The sequence below is a fragment of the Equus asinus genome, chromosome 2 (assembly GCF_041296235.1).
Source record: "Equus asinus isolate D_3611 breed Donkey chromosome 2, EquAss-T2T_v2, whole genome shotgun sequence".
NCBI lineage: Eukaryota > Metazoa > Chordata > Mammalia > Perissodactyla > Equidae > Equus > Equus asinus.
In genome coordinates this window covers 77,958,300-77,985,564 of record NC_091791.1, presented here as the reverse complement: position 1 = coordinate 77,985,564, position 27,265 = coordinate 77,958,300, and the positions used below count along the sequence as shown (strand labels likewise).

General features: G+C 38.1%; 1 protein-coding gene across 6 annotated transcripts; it reads left to right on the top strand.

The window, feature by feature from the left end:
* The first annotated feature begins 7,872 nt into the window (after nucleotides 1–7,872).
* On the top strand, nucleotides 7,873–27,056 carry ZNF248 (zinc finger protein 248). Of its 6 annotated transcripts, XR_011496160.1 has the most exons (10): nucleotides 7,873–7,972; nucleotides 8,757–8,820; nucleotides 9,363–9,409; nucleotides 9,553–9,654; nucleotides 9,754–9,795; nucleotides 17,609–17,735; nucleotides 18,002–18,097; nucleotides 22,823–23,893; nucleotides 24,658–24,739; nucleotides 25,173–27,056. XR_011496160.1 is itself a non-coding variant. In XM_044758309.2 (8 exons), the coding sequence occupies exons 4-8, from the start codon at nucleotides 9,781–9,783 to the stop codon at nucleotides 24,672–24,674; spliced, it is 1,326 nt and encodes a 441-aa protein (XP_044614244.2). In that variant the 5' UTR covers nucleotides 7,873–7,972; nucleotides 8,757–8,820; nucleotides 9,553–9,654; nucleotides 9,754–9,780; the 3' UTR covers nucleotides 24,675–27,056. The 6 variants fall into 6 exon arrangements, 4 of the variants coding, with proteins under 4 accessions (XP_044614244.2, XP_070348155.1, XP_070348182.1 ...); XR_006519866.2 differs by lacking the exon at nucleotides 9,363–9,409; XM_044758309.2 differs by lacking the exon at nucleotides 9,363–9,409 and having other exon boundaries at nucleotides 24,658–27,056.
* The last annotated feature ends 209 nt before the right edge of the window (nucleotides 27,057–27,265 follow it).

Sequence of the window (27,265 nt, the reverse complement as noted above, 5' to 3'; positions counted from 1 at the left end):
AAAAACATCCCATAGTTTTAGAGCAGAGGATTTAGTATTGTTAAGATGGTAATACTCCCCAAATTAAGGTACAGATTTGATGCAATCCCTATCATAACCTTAGATGACTTCTTCATAGAAATTCACAAGCTGATTCTAAAATTTAAATGGATTAGCAAGGGACCTAGAATAGCCAAAACAATCGTGAAAAATAAAACAAAGCTGCAGTATTCACATTTGCCGATTTCATAACTTACTATAAAGCAACAGAATCAAGACAATGTAGTATGGACCTGAGTATAGACACACAGATCAACGGAATAGAATTGAGAGTCGAGAAATAAGTCCATACATCTATGGTTAACTGATTTTTGACAAGTGTGCCAAGAACATTCAATGGGGAAAGATTAATCTTTTTAAAAATGATGCTGCTACAACCAGATAGCCACTTACAAACAAAGTGGGCCTTGCTTCACACCATATGAAAAGACTAACTCAAAATGGATCAAAGACCTAAATGTAAGAGCTAAAAGTATAAAACCCTTTGAAGAAAACAGGAGAATATTTGTATGACCTTGGATGTGGCCATGAATTCTTAGATATGACACCAAAAGCACAAGCAACAAAATATAGATAAACTGCACTTCACTGAGATACAAAACTTTTCTGGTTGAGAGGACACTATCAAGAGAGTGAAAAGACAATCCACAGAATGGGATTACTTATTTGCAAATCATGTATCTGATAAGAGACTTGCATTTGGACTATCTAAAGAACTTTTACAGATCAATATTTAAAAGATAATAACCTAATTTAAAAGAGGGCAAATGATCTGAATAGAAATTTCTCCCAAGAAGACATACAAATGGTCTATAAATTTATGAAAAGATGTTTAATGTCATTATTCATCAGGGAAGTGTAAATCAAAACTACAATGTGATACACCTTCACACCCACTAGGATGACTAGAATTAAAAAATCAGGTAAAAACAAGTGTGTGTCAGAATGTGGAGAAACAGGAACCCTCATACACTTCTGGTGAGAATGCAAAATGGTGATGCCACTCTGGAAAACAGGCTGGCAGTTCTCAAAAGGTTAAACATGGAGTTACCATCTGAATCAGCAATTTAATCCCTAGGTAAATACCTAAGAGAAATGAAAACGTATGTCCATAAAAAACTGATACATGAATGTTTATAGTAACATTATTCATAAGAGCCAAAAGTTGGAAAGAACCGCCATCAACTGATGAATGGATAAACAAAATGTGATACAACCATACAATGTAATAGTATTCAGTCATAAGAAAGAATGAAGTACTACTACATGTCAAAACACAATGAACTTTGAAAAACAGTATGCTAAGTGAAAGAAATCAGTCTCAAGAGACTACATATTGTTACCATTTATTTGAAGAGGCAAATCTATAGAGAAACAATAGATTAGTTTTTGCTTCAGACTGGGCAGAACGAAGGTATTGGGGGATGATACCTAAAGGGTATGGGTTTCTTCTGAGTTGATGAAAGTGTTCTAAACTTGACTGTGGTGACGATCACTCCTATATGTGAATACACTAAAAATCATGGAATAGCACACTTTAAATGAGTGAGCTGATGTGTGTAAATTATAGCTCAATAAAACTTTTTTTTTTATTGGAGGAAGGGTGGCATAGGAGCCAACTGAAAGAGTTCCCAGTGGCCAAAATTGGAACAATTTGAGCAACAGAATAAATAAAGTAGTATTGGATTATGACCCAAAGTATAAAATAAATATCCACGAATCCATACTGATATAAATAAATGATTGAAGGGGTCTGGCTCTGTGGCCGAGTGGTTAAAGTTCCATGTACTCTGCTTTGCTGGCCTGGATTCGGGGTTCAGATCCCGGCGTGGACCTGCTGCACTTGTCAGCCATGCTGTGGAGTCATCCCACATACAAAATAGAGGAAGATTGGCATGGATGTTAGCTCAGGGTGAATCTTCCCCACCGAAAAAATAAAATAAATAAATGATTGAATAAATTACTAAATGGGGGAGAAAACAAATTTTCTGTGAGAAGAATTCTAAATAATTTATGCAGATACTCTGCCCATGAGGAAGTGGATATAGCTCCCTACTCCTGAAGTGTGGTCTGCACATAGTGACCTCCTTCCAAAGAGGACAGTATGAACACAGGAGAACAGAGTAACACTACAGTGGACAAACATGAAAAATGCTACCTTATTCATGTGACAGGTAATTAACAAGGACACTTACTTGTCATGTCTCTTTTGGCTCCTCTTAGCTGTGACAGTGTCTCAGATTTTTCTCACTTTTGATGTCTTTGGCAGATTTGACGAGTACTAATCATCTGCTAGGAATTGTCTACTGTTTTTCTTATGATTAGATCAGGGTTATGCATTTTGTGGAGGAAGACCACAGAGTTAAGTGCCATTCAATTACACCCTATCAAGGGTGGATGCTCCCAACATGACTTATCACTGTCGAGGTGTCCCTGTTAATTACATAACAGAAGATTGCAGGATGCGCTGTCATCACACAAAAATCAATTGTACTTAGGGGCCGGCCCTGTGGCCGAGTGGTTAAGTTCACACCCTCCGCTGCAGGCAGTCCAGTGTTTCGTTGGTTCGAATCCTGGGCGCAGACATGGCGCTGCTCATCAAGCCATGCTGAGGCAGCGTCCCACATGCCACAACTGGAAGGACCAACAACAAAGAATATACAACTATGTACCGGGGGGCTTTGGGGAGAAAAAGGAAAAAAATAAAACCTTTAAAAAAAAAATCAATTGTACTTCGTGTACTAAAAACGAGCCATTGGAATTTAAATTATATATACAATTTACATAATTGTAGGAAATATATATTTTTTAAATTATGTGTGTAATTTTTGTAAATATGTGTGTGTGTAACTTTTTAAAGTGCCAAAACCAAAATATTTTTAAAGTTTAATTTTATTTTTTGTTGTAGTTGACATACTATATTAGTTTCAGATATACAAGATAGTGATTTAACATTTATATACATTATGAAATGATCATGGCAAGCCTTGTAACTGTCACCATACAAAATTATTACAATATTATTGACTATATTCCCTATGCTGCACACTATTTCCCTGTGACTTATTTATAACTGGAAGTTTGTATTTCTTAATCCCCTTCACCTATCTTGCCTGTCCCCCGACCCTCTCCCCTCTGGCAAACACCAGTTTGTTCTTTCTATCTATGAGTTTGCTTCTGTTTTGTTTGTTTTGTTTTTCAGATTCCACATATAAGTGAAATCACATGATATTTGTCTTTCTCTGACTTAACTTACCATAAGCTATAATATTAAAGACAGTGTGGTACTGATGAAAGGATGGACACCTGAGATCAATGGAACAGAATAGACAGCACAGAAATAAATGCACACAAATATGGCCACTTGATTTTTGATACAGGTACAAAGCCAATTTAGTGGAGAAAGGACAGTCTTTTTAACAAATGGCACTGGAACATTTAAACATTCACATGCAAAACACCAAAACAAACAACAACAAAATGAACGTCAATCTATGCTTCACTCTTATGGAAAAATCAACTCAAAATGCATTGTAGACTTAAATAAGCTTAAAATTCTAACACTTCCAGGTGTATAGGAGAAAATCTTTGTGACCTTGGGTTAGGCAAAGAGTTTTTTTAAGTTTCACACCAAAATCACAATCCAGAAAGTGAAAAATTGATAGATTGGACTTCATTAAAATTGAAACCTTTTCCTCTGTGAAAGATACTAAGAGAATGAAAAGACAAGCCACATACAGGTAGAAAATATTTGCAAATCACATTTCTGACAAAGCATTTGTATCAGAATATGTGTAGTTCTTAAAAGCAACCACAAGAGGGGCTGGCCCCGTGGCCGAGTGGTTAAGTTTGCGTGCTCCGCTGCAGGCGACCCAGTGTTTCGTTGGTTCAAATCCTGGTCGCGGACATGGCACTGCTCATCAAGCCACGCTGAGGCAGCATCCCACATGCCACAACTAGAAGGACCCAGAACAAAGAATATACAACTATGTACCAGGGGGCTTTGGGGAGAAAAAGGAAAAAAATAAAATCTTAAAAAAAAAAAAAAAGCAACCACAAGAGAATAAACAATCCAATTTAAAAATTGACAAAAGATCTGAACATGTATGTCACTAAAGCAGATACATGGCTAGTACATAAGCATGTGAAAACATGCACAACATTAGTTTACAGAGAAATGCAAATTAAAACCAGCATAAGGCCTTTATACTCCTATTAGAATGGGAAACAAAACAAAGATGAAAATACAAAATAGTGCTGTGGATGTGGAAACTGAGAAATGGGAACTCTCACTCATTGCTGGTGAGATCACAAAATAATACAAGCACTTTGGAAAAGAGTTTTACAATTTCTTATAAATTCCAATACCACACAATCCAGCAATCCTCCTCCTGTGTATTTACCCAAGTGAACAGTAAATGTATGTCAACACAAAAGCCTCAAAACAAATATTTATAGTATCTTTATTCATAATCACCGAAACAGGTAACAACCCAGATATCCTTCAACAGGTAATGGAGAAATAAACTGTGAAACATCTATAAATAAAATACTACTCAGTAATAAAAAGGAATGCTAATGCCTCACACTACAATATGAATCAATTTTAAATGATTTTTGCTAAGTGAAAGAAGCCAAACCTAAACGCTGCACATTATGTCGTTCCATCTATGTGACATTCTGAAAAAAGTTAAATTATAAGACAGAGAACAGATCAGTGGATGGCAGGGGCTGGGGGGGAAGGAAGGGCTGAGGAGGGAAGTTCTACGGTAACAGAGCTGTTGTGCACGGTGCTGGGGTGACACACTCATCAAAACCTGAGGGCTGTACACTGCCAAGAGAGAACTTAACTCTAACTAGGTAACCAAAACAATCAGACAGCGTTGGATGGAACGTGGACTGTGATAAGTGACTGTTTTTACAAACGTATCCTGTAACCTGAATGAAAAGGGTGGGAGGAAAGGAGCTGACCTAAATAACTTTGTAAAACAACATTTTTACTGGATACTAGAAGACTGGAAACAAAAAGAACTGTACAGAAACACTGTAGCCTGGCTGGTGAATTCTCACAGGCGTTAGCAATTCTGAAACGGTAATGCACACTAGGGCTAAAAGAGTAAGTAAATATATTGTAGATAACAGTAACCAGGTACCTCAGCGTCTGAGTATGAAGATAAAAATAAGCAAGCGGCAGGTGGGGAGTCTAGAATGAACCCCGAGTTAGAGAAGGAGATATCAGCGTAAACTCATATTATTTTTAATATGTATATGTATACATAGTACATACATGTATAGATACAGAAATATAGATATTGTAATATAGAGTACTAACATGGATTAGCAAACATACATATTTCTTAGCTCTGTCTTCTGAGTCTAGAAACAGTTACATTCAGCATCAGTAAGCACACCTAGGGCTCAGATGTTCATTTCTCCAATAAAATAAACCAGGGCCCCTTGGAAAAATGGCTGATTCTAGGGCTGGGGCAGGAAAAATGCAGGATGAGCCTGGAGCATCTTGTGGTGTGAAAAAGCGAGGATATGCTTTAAAAAATTTTTTTAAGTATATATTAAAAGGATCCAAAAGCTAACCTATGATAGCTCTCAATGCACCCGGAAGAATTGGAGCAACATAATGACACCATAGTATTGGAAGAAATGAAAAGGGAGAGGGGGCAGGGGGGAAAGGAGCTAAATAGGAGCAACAACATGAATGAATCTTAAATGAATTTTGTTAAGTGAAAAAAGCCAAATCCAGGAGATACATATCATGATTCCATTTGACATTCTGAAAACGGTAAAATTATCGAACAGAGAACAGATCAGAGGGTGCCAAAGGTTGGGTGAGAAAGGTAGGGTTGAACAACAATGGTTGGGAATGAAATAAATATCCATGAGTCCATATTGACATACATAAATGACAGAGTAGTTAATGGGGAAAATAAAACTTTTCACTTACAGAAGAATCCCAATTAATGCCTATATAAAGAAGAGGTGAAATAGAAATTACCATTGAAAACACCACAGTAATAATTGCTGCAGGCAAGATCCACCAATGAAAGCTAAAATTAGTGGCCAAAACTCTAAATAGAAACAGTATATTTACATAGCCTCAAAAGGTCTCTCCTCAAATTTACTAACAAATGTGGTGGTTTTAAAATATGACCACAAATCCAAGATGGAGCTTATTTCCAGCCCCCGTGAGTGTGCACTGGACTTAGTAACCCACTTCTAAGTGTAGACTAGAAAGGGGAAAATCCTAACTACAGAGTGGAGAAACCTATCAGACACCACCTTAACCAAGTAATCAAGGTTAATATGACAAGTCCTGTTGATATCGTGTCCCATCTGTGGTATTCTTCCCAGAAACTTATAACCACCACCCTATCAGGATAAAACATCAAACTCGAATTCAGGGACATTCTTCTTCTTCTTTTTTTTTTGGGCCCTGAGCTAACATCTGTTGCCAATCTTTCTTTTTCCTTCTTCTCTCCAAAGACCCCCAGCACATAGCTGTAAATTCTAGTTGTAGGTCCTTCTAGTTCTGCTGTGTGAGACGCTGCCTCACCAAGCCTGGACAGGCGGTGCTAGGTCCCCGCCCAGGATACAGGAACCCTGGGCTGCCAAGCCCAGCCACGAACGTAACTACTGGGCCACAAGGCCGGCCCCCACGGACATTCTTCAAACTATCTGACCCCTATTCTTCAAATATCTGAAGGTCATGAAACACAAGGACAGACCAAGAAACTTAACAGATTGGAGGAGACTAAAGAGACAGGATGACTAAATGTACTGTGGTATGCTGGATTGGATCCTGGATCAGTAAAAGGACGTTAGTGGAGAAACTGATGAAATCGAAATAAACTCTGTAGTTTAGTTAATAGAACTTTACCGGTGTTACTTTCTTAGTTTTGATAAATGTACCATGGTTATTAAAACGTCGACATTAGGGAAAGCTGGGTGAAAGTATACGGGAACTATCTTTGCAACTCTTCCGTAAATATCAAGTTATTAAAACATGAAAGTTAAGAGGTGACACTGACCAAAAAGAGTTCGCAATATATTGTTTCATGAAAAGTTCGCCATAAAATAATATGCCCATATGATCACACTGTGCTAAAAATGTCCAGCGGATGTGCACATAAAAGAATGCGTATGTGGTTCCAGGTAAAATATGGTTGGTTCCAGGAGCGTGCTTTCTTCTCTAAGCGTGGTGTGTGAACAGTTTCGGACATGCCAAGTTTTTATTATTGTTCGATGCCGAATTGCTAACTTGGTTTTTTCCTCATTCCAGAGAATAGCTATGCTGGTCAGTTATTACTTTAGACAAGTTTACCTTCTAAACTGCTAGAAAATAAATTTATCTAAACTAATCCAACATCTATCTGTCCACGTTCATAAATGCAATTCACGCACACCTTTCCTTCTCTCGGTCTGTGTCCAAACGGCACACTGCTTTGATGCACACCTCCAGGGCACCGATAGAAACCTGGCTCCAGGCAGCAGGAGTATCTCAGTAATCTCGTAACGCAGTAAACCAGGCAGAAACTCTCCAGCTGATTTCTAAAGGAGTGGACACGGTGTACAGTGGGAAAGAGAATCTTGAAAAATGTACAGGTACTAAACAGTTTATGTGCCAGACACCGTCCTAAGTGCTTTTACAATGTAAACACCTTTAATCTTTATAAAACTATTAGCTAGGTATTACTATTAGCTTACTTTTACAATTTAGGAGTGAGGCATCGCTTCTAAGCATAAAACCACTTTTCCAGCCCAGGCTGCCAGAAGCCAAGCTCCAGCTCGCCGCCGCCACCGCCCCCTCCTTCTGCGCATGTGCATCCCCGCCTTCTCCTCCCCTAGTCCTTGCCCGGCCTCCAGCCCCTCGTGGGAAACAATCCCTGGCCTCCCGGTCCACTCGGCAAGGGAGCCGCGGGTGAGCCCCGGAGGGTGGGGGCGAAGGCAGAGGGGGCCTTGCGCAGCTCGGGGGTCTGGTGGGGGCGGTGGTGCCCGGTGGTGGGTAGGAGCCCCGCGGACACTGGCCGGATCCCTGGCGTCTGCAGCGCCTGCAGAGTTGAAGGGACGGCGAGCGAGGGCGCCTGTGTCTAAAGGGGCCGAGGGCCGGCGTGGGAACCTGGGCTCTCGGGCTCGCTGCGCCCGCAGGTGTCCCGCCCCTGCCCTGAGCCGGCGGCTCTGTCGGGTGGTCCCGGGTGGGGAGTGCGCGTGCGTGACGTGTGCGCTGGTCCCACGGGCGTGCGGTGGGGGCGGGGAAGAGCGAGTGCGCGTGCGCGACTTGCGCGCGTTTGGCGTAGTGACGTGTGCGCCTGCGTTTCTTGTGCGCTGTGCTTAGGGAGCGGGGTGGCTGGGGACCGGTGTCTGGGAGAACGAGTGCGCCCGGCGGGGGGTCGGATATAAATGAATTGTTCCCAATTAGCCGACGTGAGACTCGGTTTCCTTATCTGTAAAATGCGGGTCTGAAGAATATTTGCCGCGTTGTGTTAGCTGCTATTGTATTATTTGTTAGGTGTGTAATAACTGCGGCCGGGGCTTGGCCAAGTCTCTAGGGCCCCCGTTCCTCAGTTAACTCATTCGTGAATAACGGAGGAAGGTAGGGGCTGGACTAGCTAGCCTAAGCTTTCCTGGCCCTAACGTTACCCAGATGCCAGGTTATTCTTTATTATGTATTCATTTGTTATTTGTTATGTATAATCACGACACAGTATCCTGAAGCCATCGAAGGCTGTGTGACGGTGGAAGGTCTGGGACAAATTTAAGAAGAGCGAGGTGAGCTGGAGCTGAGACGGGTGGGCTCGCAGGCTACACAGGAAATGTCACCTCTCTGGGGAGTTTGTGAGGGCGTGGTCGGGGATGAAAGGCTCACCAGCCATAGCTTAAGGAATTCTGTCCTTACCGCTCCCTAAACACCTGCCGCTCCCCTCGTTCTTCCTCCCCTCTTTCCCGAGGTGAGCTGCCCTCAGACAGTGTCCCATTGTTGATGGCATTTAGAGGGATGCTGAGGTTCCCGCTCTCCCGGCCTTATAGCCGCACAGGATGGTAGTGCAGGCAGGTCCTTTTTGAGTTAGACGTTTTGACCTTATTTGAAAGATTAAAAAAATTGAGTCTGAGAAGGTGAAGGCTGACACAATTTGTTAATGGCAGAACCAAGATTAAAAGTCAAGTCTGCAGATTGCTAGGCTACTGCCCATTTTGTCACTGTTAGGTCAAAGATAGTTTCTTATTAAAAGAGCCTTTTGAAAATTGTAAGCAGGTTAGAACAAACATTTCAAAAAATGTATCTTCTTAAACACCCCCATCCCTTTTTTCAGAGGTTTCTTGGATTATCTGACCTCATGGGATTAATGGTGTTAACCAGGTAAATAGATAAACAAGTTGGCTTGAGGGCTTTTTTTCCCAACCCTGCAACGTAAGGTTGACAAATCCATAGTGTTTCCTCCTCTAGATTACTGTTATATGTTAAACTCATCTTCTCATGTTTTTAATTTTTCTGTGTCACAGAACCTAAATTGGTAATAAATCAATAAGAAACAAATGTTTACATTCACTCAGTGAAAAGTATCATGTCTAAACTCAACATATATCGGAGCCACACATGGACATGTAAGTATCTTGTGTGTGGAGCTGTGTAGGCAGGTGAATCCAGGAACTGCAAGGCCGGCCAAGTTCTCCTGACTTCCTTCTTCCTTCCTTCTCCCTCAGCTCTCCCGCCTCCGCTAAGAGCAGAAAATGAACGAATCCCAGGTGAGTTTTTTGTTTATTTGCTTCCAATTTATTTTAAAGTGAGTTTTCTTAAGTTTATAGGGATTTGTATTTTTGAAGTGAAAAAGTAGAAATTGGCAAAAATTTACATTAAGGGAAATGTAGTGAGAGTTACAAGTCCAAAGTAGGGCAGTTGGCAAAATTAGATGCAGGATTTTTAATTTTACAGATTTATACAAGTTATTATAAAATTTTCTTTGATCTTCCTAATAATAACACTGAAATAAATACAATATAGTGCCTATAGTCATTTCGTGGTGGAAACAGCACAGTGCCAAAGCAGAACTCAGTGCACATACTTTTCAGGGGACCAAACAGTGACGTTTGAGTAGATAGCTCTCTCATGGTCCTACTTGATCCAGGAAAAAAACCTTGAAGATCTGGCAGAATGGAACGACTGCATGTCCTAAAAATAACTCTCCATAAATGCTTGTTTGTATTTCTAGCTTGAGGAGCAGACAGTTCTGGCTTTTGTTTCTGCATTTCTCATTTACATTTCAGCCTAATGAATGTAGTCTTGCTCCTTAACCACCGCTCACCTGAATCCCTTCCAGAAAAGTCTTTGTCTTACTTGACCCTTCTGCAGCATTTGATACTATTTTCCATATTCTCTTTGTTTTGAGTCTTCTCTGTTGTCTATGACACCACATCAATTGTGGATGTTCCATAGTTTATTAAACTAATTATTACCTATTTCCAGCCTTTTGCTACTACAAACCATGTTTTAATGAATAACCTTGAACATATAGGTTTATTCTATCAGATAAATTCCCGGAAGTGAGATTGCCAGGTTCAAGGGTGAATACAATTGATAAACTTGATCAGTTTGGTGGGGTTATAGTATCATTTTGTATTCCCATTCCCACTGCATGAGAGTGTGTGTTTTTTCACAGCTTCTCCCATGGATGTATGTGGTTCAACTTTTGGATTTTTGGCAGCTTATAGGTAAAAAGTGGAATTTTATGTAGTTTGCATCTGCAATTTTCTTAACCCTGAGTGAGGTTGAATATTTTTTTCATGTCTCTACAAGGTGTCTTTATTTGTATTTCTGTAAACTTTCTGTTCCTATTTTTTGCTCATTTTGCTCTTAGGTTTCTGGCTTTATTATTTTTTTTCCCCCGTGTATCGTTAGCTCTTTATGTAGCAGGGATACGAATGCTTGTCTATTTTATGAGTTACAAACTATTGTTTTCTGGTATATCGTTTGTCTTTTGATGACTGTTCATGGTGTTTTTCTCCCATCCAGGTATCCTGTTTCAGGATGCCACATTTCATTTAGTTGTTATATTTCCTTAGGCTTCCCTTGGCTGTGACAATTTCTTAGACTTTCCTTGTTTTTGACGACGTTAACAGTTTTCAGGAGTACAAAAGAAGTGTTTTGTAAAATGTCCCTTAATTGCGATTTGTTTGCTGTTTTTCTCATGATTAGATTGGGGTTATGAGTTTCTTGGAGGAAGACCACAGAAGTAAAGTGTCATTTTGTCTCATCGTATCAAAGGAAAATGCTCTCAGCATGATTTATCACATTTGATGTATCGCTGAGGTCGTGTGGTCGTTTCTCCACTGTAAAGTTACTCTTTTTTCCTCTGCTTTCATACTATACTCTGGCAGGAAGTGGGGAGTTATGCTGCACTTCCTTCATGATGGAGTATCTACACAAATTATTAGGTATACTGCACAGAAGATTTGTCTGTTCTCTCCCATTTATTAATTTATTCAGTTATTTATTTATATCAGTATGAGCTGATGGTTAGTTATTTTCTACTTTGGTTATAGTCTAATACTACCTTGTTCATTTGTTGCTTAAATTGTTCCAGGTTGCTTATTAAGAGCACTTTTAATTGGTTCCTGTGTCCTTTTGACATACTCCATTATTGTATTTTTGTTTGAGTACCTCTTTACTTTCTGGTACTAGAAGATATTCCAGGTCCATCTTATATATATGCCTTGCTTTAGAATTAGCCATTTTTTCCTGAAGGGCTCAGGTTCCTTTTATTGGAGCATGGTTTTAGAAACCAAGATTGGAGGGCTACGTGTGCCTGTTGCTACTGGTGTGTCGTTGCTTGTAGACCATCTCAGCTGGCTGAACAAGGAAATATATGTGTATACCAACTCATGTATATATACATATCTATAAATACTTTGGTACATAACCATCAGTATCTGTATTAAGCTAAGCATAATCCACACTGCTGTCTCCTGCTGTAATCATTACCACATGGGACATCCTAGCTTTCTCTCTTGCTTGTCTGTAATCTCCCACTCTAACAATGAGAATCTGGCTACTACCACTATCTGCATTTCATTTACTTAATTATTCAATTTCAGCATGTATAAGTGATTTCAGAGTTGTTAACCCATGGACTCCTGGCTCTTTCCAGTTTTTTGCCACTATGAATTAAGCTGCCAAAAGTATTCGTATGTAGGTTTTTGCTTGGACATAAGTTTTCAAACACATAGGGTGTGAAATTGGTGGATCATGTGTTAAGACTGTTTAGCTTTGCAATAAACTGCCAAACTGCTTTACAAAGGTGCTGTATCATTTTGCATTCCTACCAACCACGAACCAGAATTCCTGTTGTTTTGCATCTGGACCTGAAATTGATATTGTCATTCTTTGGATTTATTCTAATGCATCATGGTGTCGCGTTTTTGTTTTAATTTGCATTTCCCTAATGACAGATGATGTTGAGCATTTGTTCATAAGTTTATTTGTTATCCATATATCTTTTGTGACATGTTTGTTAAGATCTTTTGCTCATTTTTCAATTGAGTTATCTTCTTGAGTTTTAAGAGTTCTTTTGTATATTTTGGATGCAGTCTCTTATTAGATATATGTGTTGAGATATTTTCTCCCAGTCTATGGCTCATCCTTTCATTTTCTTAGAAGTATCTTTTGCAGAACAGAAGATTTTATTTTTGATAAACCCTCCTGTGTATTTTTTTTTTCGTGGAATGTGCTTTTTCTGTTGCATCTAAAAAACACATCACCAAATCCAAGATCACATAGATTTCCTATCTTCTGTGGTCTATATTTTATTATAGAAATTTTATCATTTTGCATTTTGGTCTATGATTCATTTTTAGTTAATAGTTGTGTAAGGTGTAAGCTTTTTGTCTAGGTTCTTTGTTTTGCATGGATAGCCAGTTGTTCAAGCACCATTTGTTGAAAGATTATCTTTTCTCCATTTAATGCCTTTGTGCTTTTGTCAAAAGTCAGTTGACTGTATTTCGGTGGATCTATTCCTGGACCCTCTATTCTGTTCCATTGATCTATGTGTGTCTTTCACCGTTAACACACTGTCTTGATTACTTGTAGCTTTATAGTAAGACTTGAAATCAGGTAATGTGAATCCTCTTTTTTCTTCCACATTATGTTGGCTGTTCTAGGTCCTTTACCTTTCTGTGGAAGTTTGAGAATCATTTTGTCAGTATCTACAAAATAGCTGGGATTTTTATTGGAATTGCATTGAATTTATAGATTAAGTTGGAAAGAATTGACATCTGAACAATATGGATTCTTCTGATTGATAAATATGGAATGTCTCTTCATTTATTTAGATCTTTGACTTCTTCCATCAGTTTTGTGTTTTTCTCCATATCCCTGTAGTATATTGTGTTAGATTTATACTTGAGATTTTTTTCTTTTTGGTGCTGTTGTAAATGGTATTTTTTTTCATTAAAAATTTGAAATTCCAGTAGTTTATTCTGATATAGTAGTCCCCCCATCCATGGTTTCAGTTACCCATGAACAATAGTGTTGTGAAAATACTAAATGGAAAATTCCAGGAATAAATAATTTGTAAGTTTTAAATTCCATTCTGTTCTGAGTAGTGTGATGAAATCTTGTGCTGTTCTGTTCTGTCCCATCAAGGATGTGAATCATCCCTTTGTCCAGCATATCCACGCTGTATATGCTACCCACCTATTAATCACTTAGTAGTTGTCTAGGTTATCAGATCGACTGTCCCAGTATTGCAGTGCTTGTGTTCAAGTAACCCTTATTTTACTTAATAATGGTCTCAAAGTGCAAGAGTAGTAATGCTGGCAATTTGGAGATGCCAAAGAGAAGTTAATGTTCTTAATCTCTTACTGTGCCTAATTTATAAATTAAACTTTGGAACATATCTCCCACAGATAAGGGGAGTACTACTGTGTAGGAAAGCAGTTGACTTGTTTATATTGACCTTGTAAGCTATGATGTTGCTATATTTGCATATTACTTCCAGGAGGGTTTTTTTTTTGGTAAATTCTTTGGGATTTTTCTACCTAGACAATCATGTTGACTTTGAGTAAAGACAGTTTTATTTTTCCTTTCCAATCGTATACATTTTATTTCTTTTGGTTTTGTTTTTTGTTTATTTTATTTTGTTTTTAGTCTTACTGCAGTAGCTAGGACTTCCAGTACAAAACTGAGTAAGAGTATTGAGACTGGACATCCTTGCTTTGTTCCTGTGCTTAGGGGAAAGATGTCCAGTCTCTTAACATTAAATATGATGTTAGCTGTAGGGTTTTTGCAGATAGTCTTTTATCAAGCTGAGAAAATTCCCTTCTATTCCTAGTTTGCTGAGAGTTTTTTATCATAAATGGCTGTTGGATTTTGTCAAATGCTTTTTCTTCATCAATTGATTTGATCATGTAATTTTTCTTCTTTGGCCTGTTCATGTGCTGTATTAAATTGATTGATTTTTGGGAGCCAGCCCCGTGGCCAAGAGGTTCAGTTCATGCATTCTCCTTTGGTGGCCTGGGGTTCGCTGGTTTGGATCCTGGGCGCAGACCCATGCACTGCTTGTCAAGCCATGCTCTGGCAGCATCCCACATAGAAGAACTAGAATGACTGACAACTAGGATATACAGCTATGTACTGGGGCTTTAGGGAGAGGGAAAAAAAGTGAAAGATTGGCATCAGATTTCAGCTCAGGGCTAATCTCCCTCGCCAAAAAAAAAATGCATACCTGAAAAAAAAAAAAAAGATTTTTCTTCAATGGTGATCCAGCCTTCCATACCTGGAATAAATTCTACTTGGTTGTGATTTATAATTCTTTTTATACATTGTCATATTTGATTTGCCAGTATTTGAGGGGCTTTGTATCTATGTTAATGAGGGATATTGGTCTTTAGTTTTCTCATAATGTCTTTATCTGGTTTTGTTATTAGGGTAATGTTGCCCTCATATGATGAGTTTAAAAGTGTTATTTACTGGAGGAGATTGTGGAGAATTGTTATCTTTTACATAAATGTTGAATAGAATTCACCAGTGATACCACCTGGGCTTGATGCTTTCTGTTTTGGAAGTGTTTGAATTATTAATTCAATTTTTTTTTAACAAATCTAGGTCTATTCGCATTATCTGTTTCTCCTTGTGTGATTCTGGTAGCTGTGTCTTTTAAGGAATTTGTCCGTTTCATCTAAGTTATCAATTTTTCAGAAATAAAATTGTTTGTAGTATTCTCTTATTATTCTTTTAATGTCTTCAGGATCAGTCATGTTGACCTATCTTTCATTTCTGAGATTTGCAGTTTGTTTGTTGCTTTTCTTGGTTAGCTGGTCTGGAGGTTTATTAATTTTATTGAACTTTTCAGAGAAGCAGTTTTTGGTTTCATTGATTTTCTCTCTTTTTTTCATGTTTTTAATTTCATCGATTTATTCTGATTTTTTTTTATTTCCTTTATTTTGCTTGCTTTAGGCTTAATTTGCATTTTTCTCTAGTTTACCAAGATGGAAGCTTAGGTTACTGATTTTAAATCTTTCTTTTCTAATATATACATTTGATGCTATACATTTCCTTCTATGCACTGCTTTCACTACATCCTACAAATTTTGGTAAGTGGTATTTTCATTTTTATTTCATTTAAAATATTTTTTAAAATTTCTGGGACATCTCCTTTGACCTGTAACTTATTTCCAAGAGTGCTGTTTAATTTTCAAGTATTTGGTGGATTTTCCAGCTGTCTCTTGCTTACTGATTTCCATTTAATTCCACTGTGGTCTGAGAACATATTTTGTATGATGGCTTTTGTTTTAAATTTAGGAAGGTGTGTTTTGTGGCCTAGATGATGGTCTGTTTTGGTGAATGTTCCATGTGAGCTAGAATAGAATGACAGAATGTGTATTGTATTTATTTTGGATGGAGTATTCTATAAATGTTAGATCATGTTGATTGATAGTACTGTTCAGGTCATCTATATACTTTCTGATTTTCTGTCTGCTTGGTCTCTCAAGACTGACAGAGGGGTGTTGAAGTCTCCACCCATGATTATAGATTTGTCATTTTCTCCTTTCAGTTCCATCAGTTTTTGCCATATGTGTTTTGATACTCTTTTGTTAGATGTATACATATTTCAGATTGTATCTTCTTTCTTTAAAGGATTTTGAATCCACCTAATGAGTTCTTAATTTCAGATATTGTATTTTTCAACTCTAGAATGCCCAATTTCTGCCCATGAGTGTACATATATGTATACACACATGCATCAGAAGTCCCCAAGACCATCTCCAGGTTCAATGATTCACTAGGATAACTCAGCATGTAGTTGTACTTATAGCTATGACTCATTAAAGTGAAAGGATACAAAGCACAATCAGCAAAGGGAAAAGGCACGTGGGGCATAGCCCAGAGGAAACCAAGTGCAAGCTTCTAAGTGTCTTCTCCCAGGACACACTGAAGTCCTCTTGCAATGAGATGTGACAACAAGTGTAAAATGTCTGCCAGGGAAGCTCAGAAGACACTCAGAACTCAGTTATCATCAGGGGCTAGTCACATAGGTACTTTCTATTTAGCACATAAAATTTCAGACTCCCAAAGGAATGCATGTGTGCAGCATAAACCATATTGTTTACACAAATAGTTTAGGCTCAGGGAAGCATTCTTATCGGGGAATGGTGAGAACCCTCCTGACATCCAAGGTCCCAGATGCCAGCCAAGGGACACCCTTGTAGCAGACCTTTCAAAGGATCGCAGTCTCATAGCTACTCTGTTAATTCTTTTCTGGACAACACACATACCATATATCTGTTGAACTTCTCCCATCTTTTCATTTATTTTGTTTATGTTTTCCTCTGTTTTATTGAACATATTAATTATAATTCATTTGAAGTTCTTGTTTAATTCCAATATCTGGGTCCCCTATGGGTCCGCTTTTATTTTCTATTTTATTCTTAGTTCCTGTCTCTTCACATAACATGAAGTTTTTTATTGGATGCCAAACATTGTATTTAACAAAAAAAAAATTGGTAGAGACTGCAGAAAATGATCTCTTTTAGCAGAGAGGAGTCATCTTTTTCTCTGGTGGGCAGGTAGTTTAATTAGTCGTGAGCTGAGCTTGGTCAGGGCCTGCACCATATTCATTTTAATCTCGCTATTCAGTTTAACAACTGAAAGTTTTACTTCCTCAGTGGAAGTTAACTTGATAATACAGAAGATAATATGAAAGAACTAACTTTTCATTGGTAACCCCAGTCTGCTTTGTGCATACTGCTAGCTCCTGCAATGTCTAATATAATAAATGTTAATGTATATGTCTCCTTACCAGGTCGTAAACCCTTTGAGAACAGGAACTGTTACTTGTTTGTTTGTTTTCGTCAGTAAGTATTAGCAGCTACTAGGACAGTTCCAGGCCCTTAGTGTAAACTTAATTTGTACAAGATATTTCTTTTATCTTAGATAGTATAGCACAAAAGAAGGCAATCTTATATGTCAATTTTTAGTAAACTCTAAATAGATTAGTTCTTTTAAATCTTTTCCACATCATACAGTTCTGACAGCTTTATATAGAAAAGGAATATACTGTTACAGGAACAAGTGTCTTTCAAAGATGTATGTGTGGACTTCACCCAGGAAGAGTGGTATTTGCTGGATCCAGCTCAGAAGATTTTATACAGAGATGTGATCTTGGAAAATTACAGCCACCTTCTCTCAGTAGGTAAGAATTTTTTTCCGTATGATCACCAGTAGCATGCATTTCTTAGTCGATGAAACATGAACTCCCTGTGGAATTTTCTGATTTGAAGCTTGAGATTAAAGGCTCTGATATGACCGATCCCTTTTGGCCACCATAAAGAAATATGTTCTTTTTCAGGGATTGGTTCATTTGGGCACCTCCTTTGGACAGGTCCTGAAGCTATACCTTTCTTCCCCGTCATTTTTTCAGAATCCCCAAAGCCAGGCTGTATTATTTTCTCTTAACAGGGTATTGCATTACTAAGCCAGAAGTGATCTTCAAGATAGAGCAAGGAGAAGAGCCCTGGATATTAGAGGAAGGATTCCCAGGCCATTCTCACCCAGGTGAGTTAGTGAGTTCACAGGCAGATGGAAACCAGAGGAAATGAGATCTCAGGCCATTGGTTTAGGGTTTATCACCTTTGAAATATTTCTCAGAAATTTTTTTTTTAGCCCCAGACCTTTAGAAGTGACTAAGGACAGTTGACTCACATCCCTCCATTACCTTAATCACATTCCTCCATGTCACTTTTACTCATAAATGCTTTCCTTTGTTCTTTGACATTTTAGAGTGATTTACCTATACCCATAATTCAAACTCAGTTGGCTTCATCTTAGATAGTTTTTCTTGGTTAATTTCTCTTTTAAAATTGTACACCTTCCCTCTGTTGTCTTTGGATACCTTTTGTTAGCTGGTATGTATTCATGCAATAATTCCAGGTATTCATTTAACAAATATATGATGAACACTCACTATGACCCAGTTATGTTTTTAGGTAAGTAAAAGAATAATATTGCTGTTATCATACAGTGTGTATTACAATGAGGGACAAAGAGCAAATGTGTGTTTGCATATGTGTGTGTGTATGTAGATATATGTGCATGTATAACACACACAATGTTGGGTGGTAGTAAGTACTGTTTAGGTAGTAAGTACTGTTAAAGCAGTGGAAAGGGGGAAAGAGAATGATGGCATGTGCTATTTGGTGAGGAAGTCAGAGGAGACCTTTTTAATGAGGTCCACAGTAGAGATGAGACTAATAGAGTGTGAGCTTTGTGGACTGTGAGTATTCCAGGCAGAGGGAACATCAGGTGCTGAACTTCTCAGACAGTGTGTTCTTAGAGCATTTGAAGAATAGCAAGGATGTCAGTGTGGCTGGAGGCGAGTGGGTATGGGGGAGATTGGTACAAGATAATGTCATAGGAAGTAACATGGACCATGAGTGGATACATTAATTTTGAGTGATGTGAGAAATCCTTGGGTTTTTTTGAGTAAATGTAGATCAAATTAAGTTATCAAATCTGATTTACAGTTTAAAAAGGGTCTCTCTGAGTTCTTTGTAGTGAATACACTGTAGTGGATAGGTGGTGTTTAGGCATGAGCAAGGAAGGAATACCAGTTAGGAGACTATTATGTACTCCAAAGGAGAGAGGATAGTGGCTAAGGCTATGTGAGAAGGGCTGAGAAGTGGTATGTTTGTAAATATATCTTGAAGATGAGACCAAGAGGATTTGCTGTGAATTAGATATAGAGTGTGAGAGAAAGGGAGGAGTCAAGCATGAGCCCAATGGTTTGTCTCAAGCAGCTGGATAAATTAGGGTGCCATTTACTGAGAGAGAGAAAATTAGGGAGGAAACATTATAGGGGAGTTATTACAAATTTAAATTTGGACATGCGAAGTTGGAGATAACTGTTAGTCTGTGTATTGAATAGGAGGTTGGATATATACAAGTATGAGGTACAGGGTTGAGGTCAGAACTAGAGGTATCTGTTTGAAAGCCATCAGCTCTAGGTGCTAAAGGCATGGGGCTAGAGGAGATCTTCTGATCAGAGGTTGGCAGACTTTTTTGTAAAAGACTAGATAGTAAATATTTTGGACTTAGTCGACCACGTGTGGTCTTGGTGATGGTGGTTGTTGCTGCTGCTGCTCCTCTTACCTCTTTCTCCTCCTCCTCTTTCTTCTTCCTCCTCACTCTTCCCTGCTCCCTCTTCCATCTTTTTCCCTCTAAAGACATAAAAAACATTTTTAGTTCAAGGACCATTACCTTGCAGTCATAGTTTGCTGACCCCTTTTCTAGAGAGTGGTTGTTTGTGAAAGATGTAGTCCTGGGACAATACCACTTTTACAAGGTGTGTAAATCCATTATATCTTATCATTAGAGGAGATGGAGAAGGAAGAATCTGAGTGACATGCAGGCCAGAGAGCCTGGTTTCCTAAGAGTCAAATAAGGAACATTCTGCCATCCTGTAGCTACCTTAAATGGCAACCATAGGGTCACTGTACTAAACCTGTTATCCCCTTTAACTAGTCTCTTCATACTCCTGTTGTTTTCCTTTCGAAACCTTCTTCTGCATCTCTTCATTTTCTCACTTTTCACTGATATCACTCAAAACCAGAACTGTGTCTGTGTTCTCTCATTCCTGGCTTGATCTAATTCATAATTGGCTCTTATTTTTTTACCTACAGCATCTAATTTATCTTTCACTGTCCTGACAGAATTGCTCCTTAATAAATGAAACTAAAGTCTCCTTTTGTTGACTGTGGTCCTATTCTACCTATCTCAATTTTTCTTTCTGCTCTTTAGATTTTATACTAAACCCCATACTATCTTATATCTTAAATTTCACTTATAAATGCTTTGTCTTTTATCTACAACACTCTTTATTATTTACTTTGCTTTTTCAGGTACTTTAATTAGTATTGTGCATGTAAAGTGTTTAGACCTCATATGGTACACATAGTAATGGCTTGAATGTTACTGTTTCACTTACTTTAAATTAAAGCTTGATTTTTTGCTGTAACTTAAATAGTCCCTCTTTTATGACCCTAACCCACTAGTAGCTGTATCCCAAAAAACTCAGACCTGATCATAAGACTGTTGCTTAGGATTTCCTTCCTTACTGAGATTTTGTTTTCCCAAAGAGAAGGCCCTTTCTTAATTTTCCTAATTCTGATATTTTAATAATTATTTTGTTGAGTAACTATGGAGACAACTTTAGATCATTCTTTTTCATCCATTCAGAAAACATTCTGTAGTACTTTTCCTAAATGCATGTTCCCATATATTTCTCATGTATTACAGCTTATCAGGTACAGGTTGGAAATTATTCATATGCATATTGTCTTTTAAGAATCATGAATGTACTGTCTCAGTGAGGTCAGAGGAAACAGGATTTTGGTATCACCTGCCAAAAGCCGGACTGTGGTCATGACAAAGGGTGTAGCATTAGCAATGGATTTATTTTACATTACAGTGAATTACACTGACACCAACTTCTTCTAAAGGCAGCAAGTGGAAGCTGAAAATGGTAGGGATGTTGTAGGGTTTGTTGGCTTTTGTCCTTTTATTATTATTTTTGTGGTTTATTGTTTTAAATTAAAGAAGGTAGCGTTTCCTGAAGGAGGTCCAGGTCCCAAGGAGAGCCAAGACTGGAGTGCAGCTAGTTGAGTGAAAGCTCTGTTGTTTGGAATGAGCAATTTGTGACAGACCCTGCTACAGCTGCACAGAGATATTTTTAATGGACTTGTGGAATGGTGGTTTGAACACTTAGTGTGAATCCAGTTGGTATAAAGTTTTTGTTTTGATTTGTTTTTGCCAGGATAATAACTATTATCTGTTGGTCCTTAGAGTGGGCTTAGGACTATCATAGATTGTTTTTTAAACATGTGATTAATGTTACATTGGGTAGCAACAGTGAAGTATAGCCAAGAATTTTTATGATGACGTTTACTGAAGGTCTCAGAACCATATAGAGAAATGTGATCCATGCAAGTAAGTAAAAGCCATAGATGAGGCTAGATATAAAAGCAGAAAACCTTGATATAAAAGATAAGCCTAGATATAAAAGCAGACTTAGAGATCAGCATTGCCTCAGAATCAAAATCCTTTTGGGGAAAAGTAAGCTAGCAGATGGAAGGGAAGAAACATATGGTTTGATGGTCAGGACAAATTCATTAACAGCTGTGAGAAGACAAATGAACCTGGTCCTTTTGCAGAGATAGCCTGCCCCTCATCTATTTTGTGTTTCCTGTTGGACATTTGTGTTATTGTGAATCACAGCTGGATGGAGAGTTGGCGTGTGAGATAAAGCAATGTCCCTTAAAACATGAGGAAATAGGTGCTTTCAGAAATTTATTTTGATGTTGATGTATCAAATTGGAAAAAGAAGAAATGCCAACTTGCATATTAGTGAGGATCCTACCACAGTAATCAAGCTGTGAGAAGATAAGGACATAAACCGTGATCTGCCTCTGCCAAACCGAATTCTTCCTCTAATATGCTTCTCAAACAGTTTTCCTTTTTAAAAGAACTCCCTTGTTGAACTCATTCAGTTCTCTGAGTTTCCCATTCCCTCCAAGAGCAACTCTCAGAAAATCCCCATCTCTTGCTCAGTATGTCTTGAGTTTATTTTACCTTCTTTAGCCTGCCTCTATTACAACATTTTAAAAGATAATTATTCCTTGGGAAATAAATTAAAGGAAAAACTAGATCCTAGGGTATAGGACTATTCTGTTGAACCTAAGGAAGTTAGTGTTTTCAGAACTTCAGTTTGGTGTTGATGCGTAGAGTGGAAGCCTGTACTGTAGGAGGAACCCTCCCGCAGTAATCAGTATGTGAGGGAATTAGGACTGAATGTTGTTCTGTCTCCCCCAAACGTAGTTCATCCTCTCAAAGCCCTTGCCTAGTACTCTTCGCTGTCACTTTATCCAGTGTTTAATGTCTCTGGCTCACCCCATCCTCTTGAGTTTCCCTATTTCTGAATCAGCCACTCACCAGTTCCCTGTGCTCTGAATTTTATTTTACCTTTTCTCTGTCCAGTTTTGAAGGTTATATTTGTAAAGTGTTAAATGTCATTGCCAGTTTCCTTTCTCTGCTTCCACTGCAGCATGTATTTATTTTGCACTCAAACCAGAAGGGTAAAGGAAATGTATAGTTGGATTTAGTTCATACAAGGAATCTGAGCCTAAAACAAAAGAATTGACTATATAATAGGACATTTGTGTAAAAGTCCAATTCCATTAAAAATGTACTAGGTTCATAAGATGTGGTTATTTTTCTCATTTCTAGAAGACTGGAAAGTTGATGACCTGATAGAGAGCAGCCAGGAAAATCAAGATGAACATTTTTGGCAACTTGCTTTCACCACCAACAAAACATTAAGTACAGATAGTGGTGATAGAGTAAGGAAAACTTTCAATCTGAGTACAGACTCTGTTCCTTCAAGAAATTTTCCACATAAGATATGTGACTCATGTGAAATGAGTTTGAAAAATATTTCAGGCTTAATTATTAGTAGAAAGAACTATTCTGGAAAGAAGCCTGAAGAGTTTAATGTATGTGAGAAGTTGCATCTTGATATTAGGCATGAGAAAACTCCTAATGGAGGGAAATCTTACAAATATAATCAAAAAAGGAATGTCCTCAGTCATAGCCAGGCTCTCTCTCAGTCAATTTTTCACCAGCCTTTTGAGTATAATGAAAATGGACAAGGCTTCCATGAGGAGGCAGCCTTTTTCACAAACAAGAGAACTCAGGTAGGAGAGACACTGTGTAAATATAATGAGTGTGGAAGAACCTTCATCCAAAGTTTAAAGCTCAATTTGTCTCAGAGAACTCATTTGGAAATGGAGCCATGTGAATGCAGTATTTGTGGGAAGTCTTTCCATACGGATTTAAGATTGGGACATCAGAGAGCTCTTACAGGGGAGAATCCTTATGAATATAATGAATATGGGCAAATCTTCTGTGACAATTCAACTTTCATTATCCATCAGGGAACTTACACAAGAAAGATTCCCCATGAATATAAAGTAAGTCAGAAAATGTGGGAGAAGTCAGCCCTCTTTAAACATCAGGTAGTTCACATGAGGGAAAAACCTTATGAGCATAATGAAAATGGAAATAATTTCAACAAGAAGTCACCTCTCACCCAGCTTCGAAGAGGTCACTCAGGAGAAAAAACCTTCGAATGTGGTGAATGTGGGAAAACATTCTGGGAGAAGTCAAACCTTACTCAGCATCAGAGAACACACACAGGAGAGAAACCCTATGAATGTACTGAATGTGGGAAAGCCTTTTGTCAGAAACCACATCTTACCAACCATCAGCGAACACATACAGGAGAAAAACCCTATGAATGTAAGCAATGTGGAAAAACGTTCTGTGTGAAGTCAAACCTCACTGAACATCAGAGAACACATACAGGGGAGAAACCTTATGAATGTAATGCATGTGGAAAATCCTTCTGCCACAGGTCAGCCCTAACTGTACATCAGAGAACACACACAGGCGAGAAACCCTTTATATGTCATGAATGTGGGAAATCCTTCTGTGTGAAGTCCAACCTCATTGTACATCAAAGAACTCACACAGGGGAGAAACCCTATAAATGTAATGAGTGTGGGAAAACCTTCTGTGAGAAATCAGCTCTCACTAAACATCAAAGAACTCACACAGGGGAGAAACCCTATGAGTGTAATGGATGTGGGAAAACCTTTAGTCAGAGGTCAGTACTCACTAAACATCAGAGAATTCACACAAGGGTGAAAGCTCTTTCAACATCCTGAACGTTCAGAAGCCTTCATCCACCCTTTCTAATTTGTTGTACATAGTTTTAGAAAATGAGATTAATGAAACCCAAAGAATGCCACAAGTGACTAGAAAGTGACATCTCATTGTACTTCAGATAATTAATACTAGAGTAAAACCTTATTAATGTTTTGAATATGTGAAAGCTTTCAAGAAAAATTAAAACTTTTCATCAGAAAATTTGTGCTGAGGGGAAATTTATTCATTTAAGTCATGTGGTAAAAATCTTTAGGATTTATGTTGTATAGTGGATGTGATGCCAAAATTTTATTGTAAATATAATGGATAATATTCATTTATACCCATATTCACAGTGGAATCTGAAGCTTAAAAAAGGTTGAATGGCAACAGCATTAAACATTTATGTGAAGAGTCCCTGATGTTTGCGGGCCTTATGTGAGTATGCTAATATAACAGAAATTTGAGGTATGCTTGATTTGTATATGGGGGCCCAATATACTTGTGAAGAGAAAATATGAACCCTTAGTTAAGTAACTTTATGGTCTATATTAATATTTCCCAAAATAAATGCCACCAGTGTCTTTATAGGTTGACATAATTATACATGTGTATATATGTATATGTAAATATGTTTATACACATATATCCACACATACAGTGGTGTGCTAGTGTAAGCTCATACTGGCTTGCAAGTACTGCTGATTTTTAAATTTTCAGGAATTTTGTGAGCCAGTTGTTAAATAGAGTCATTATTTAAAAATTATATAAACTTACAATTAAATTATATTAAAAACAAAGGTAATAAATACTCAACAATCATCACTTCATAATTATTTTGTAACGTTTTGCTGTTATCTCTGTTCTTTAGGTTACTTGTATTATGGAACCTGCATGATGAACATGCTGTATAATGGTGTGCCACTGCACATCTCCAACTGAATGTGCCAACCCCACATTCAGTGCCATCATGTTGATAGCTTGGCTTTACTGGGAGTATTTACACCATGGAAATTGGCAAACTCTACAAATCAGGGTTTTTATTTTCTCAGAGAACCTGTTGTTAAATATTTACAGTAGCACACCACTGTGTATATATGAAAATACATTTGGAAAATTCTAAGTACAAACCACATAGCCCTTCTCCTATTTCCTGACATAAATAAATGGCTATGGCCATAATTACTGAACTGCCTCTTCAGTAAAGAAGCCAAAATATGTTTTTTTGAGGTTTTTAACTACCTCTGCATCAGTCCTCTTCTAAATATCACGACACTCTTTATAGTGTGGCCAGTATGTTATTTTACAACCACATCACCTACCTTTTCTCTCACTTTGCTGGCATCTATGAATGAGTATGGCCATTATTACTGAACTACCACTTATATAAAAAAGCCAAAAAATATTCTTGTGAGGTTTTTCAGCTGCCTCTGGGTCAGTCACTAATGTAAATGCGTTAATAATGATATTTACATAAATTTCAGAAATGTTAACATCAGTTATGAACAGTAATACTTACTGCACTCTACAAATAAAAAGTAGTAGTATGTAATGAAATGCCTCTCTCATACTCTTGGTATCTCATTGCTGTATCTATTTAGGCATAATATGTGTAACCTGAGTTGTATGTAACCCAGGAACTATGTATTTCTATTTAATTTAATAGAGTGTCATATACCATCTCTGTCTCCTTTGTCCTACTCTTACCTGTGCTTCCTTGGAACACATGGATAAGCAGCTCCAAGAGACACTGCCCACCTACCAGACATTCCCTACTTCTTAGGTACTGGGCTCTGTTTTGTCTCTTTGTCCATCCTTCCCCCAGATGATTTAGGGCTAAATTCAGATTAGTCTAAGTTAATTATGAAGATTCTATTCTAAAGATTTTGTTGGGGTGGACATGTGAGCAGTGAAATGTTTGGAAAATATTCTGCAGTGCTTCTGGGAGAGATCTGAGTGATAAAATATTGTCATGACATAAGAAGAGATTGTCTTCTGCTGGACTTTTTCGTGTCTGTATGTTACAGCAGATTACAGCATGTGGCCCTGAAGGGCTAAAATAGCCTGACGATAACAGTACACTCCTGGCTCAGAGGTGGCATTATTGCCACCACTGCATAGCTCTATCTGGACCTGCTCTCTACTAAGTCTTTGTATTACTGCGTTAACAGTGCTTTCTTATTTATCCTTAGGGCTGTCTGTTATTTAGAGCTGAAAGCATTCCCCCTGAACAGACAAATTCTTTTCTAAGTGTTAATGTTCTATACAGCAATTTTGGAGAAAAATTCTTTTGACAATATAGGGATGGCTATTTGTATCAGCCATGGTTCTGGTGAAAAACAGAATTCTACTCCAACTAAGAAGATTTTAATGGCAGATTTATTACAGTGGTTTGGGCCAGAAACAAGGAATATTGAAGCAACTAGCATCAATATTGAAGAGACTAGCATCAGCAGGAAGCCATTACCATCCTAAGTCCTAAAGGGGGAAAGGATGGAAACAAGTGTTACCAGAGCCCAATAAGAGCTGCCCTCATGGAGGAGGGGCCACCTCATAGGAGATACTGTGGCACCAAATTGCTGGTGCCTCCCTTTGGAGAATCCAACCAGATCCCATCTACAGGTGAGCCCAGGTGGGCAGAGAAGGTCTGGGTGGAGCCAATGGAGAATAAGCAGCGCAGTGTTTTTTATTCCTGTAAATTCCTGTGTTAAATGCTCAGTATTAGAAATAAAGTTATTCTACTAGTTGAAAGTCATGCTTCTGCTTCATTGTGCTTTTGTATTGTCATAAGTAAATTCCTTTTGGAACTGAGCACTGTGGCAGGTATGTTTGTCCTTTGATATACATAAAGCAGACATTATGTCAAGTTGCATTTTTCATATGTCCTTCTGTGATGTTTCTTGTTATATGTGGTATGAGGTAAGCAGCTCTCTGTTCTTCCAAATAAAGAGCCAGTTGTCTCTG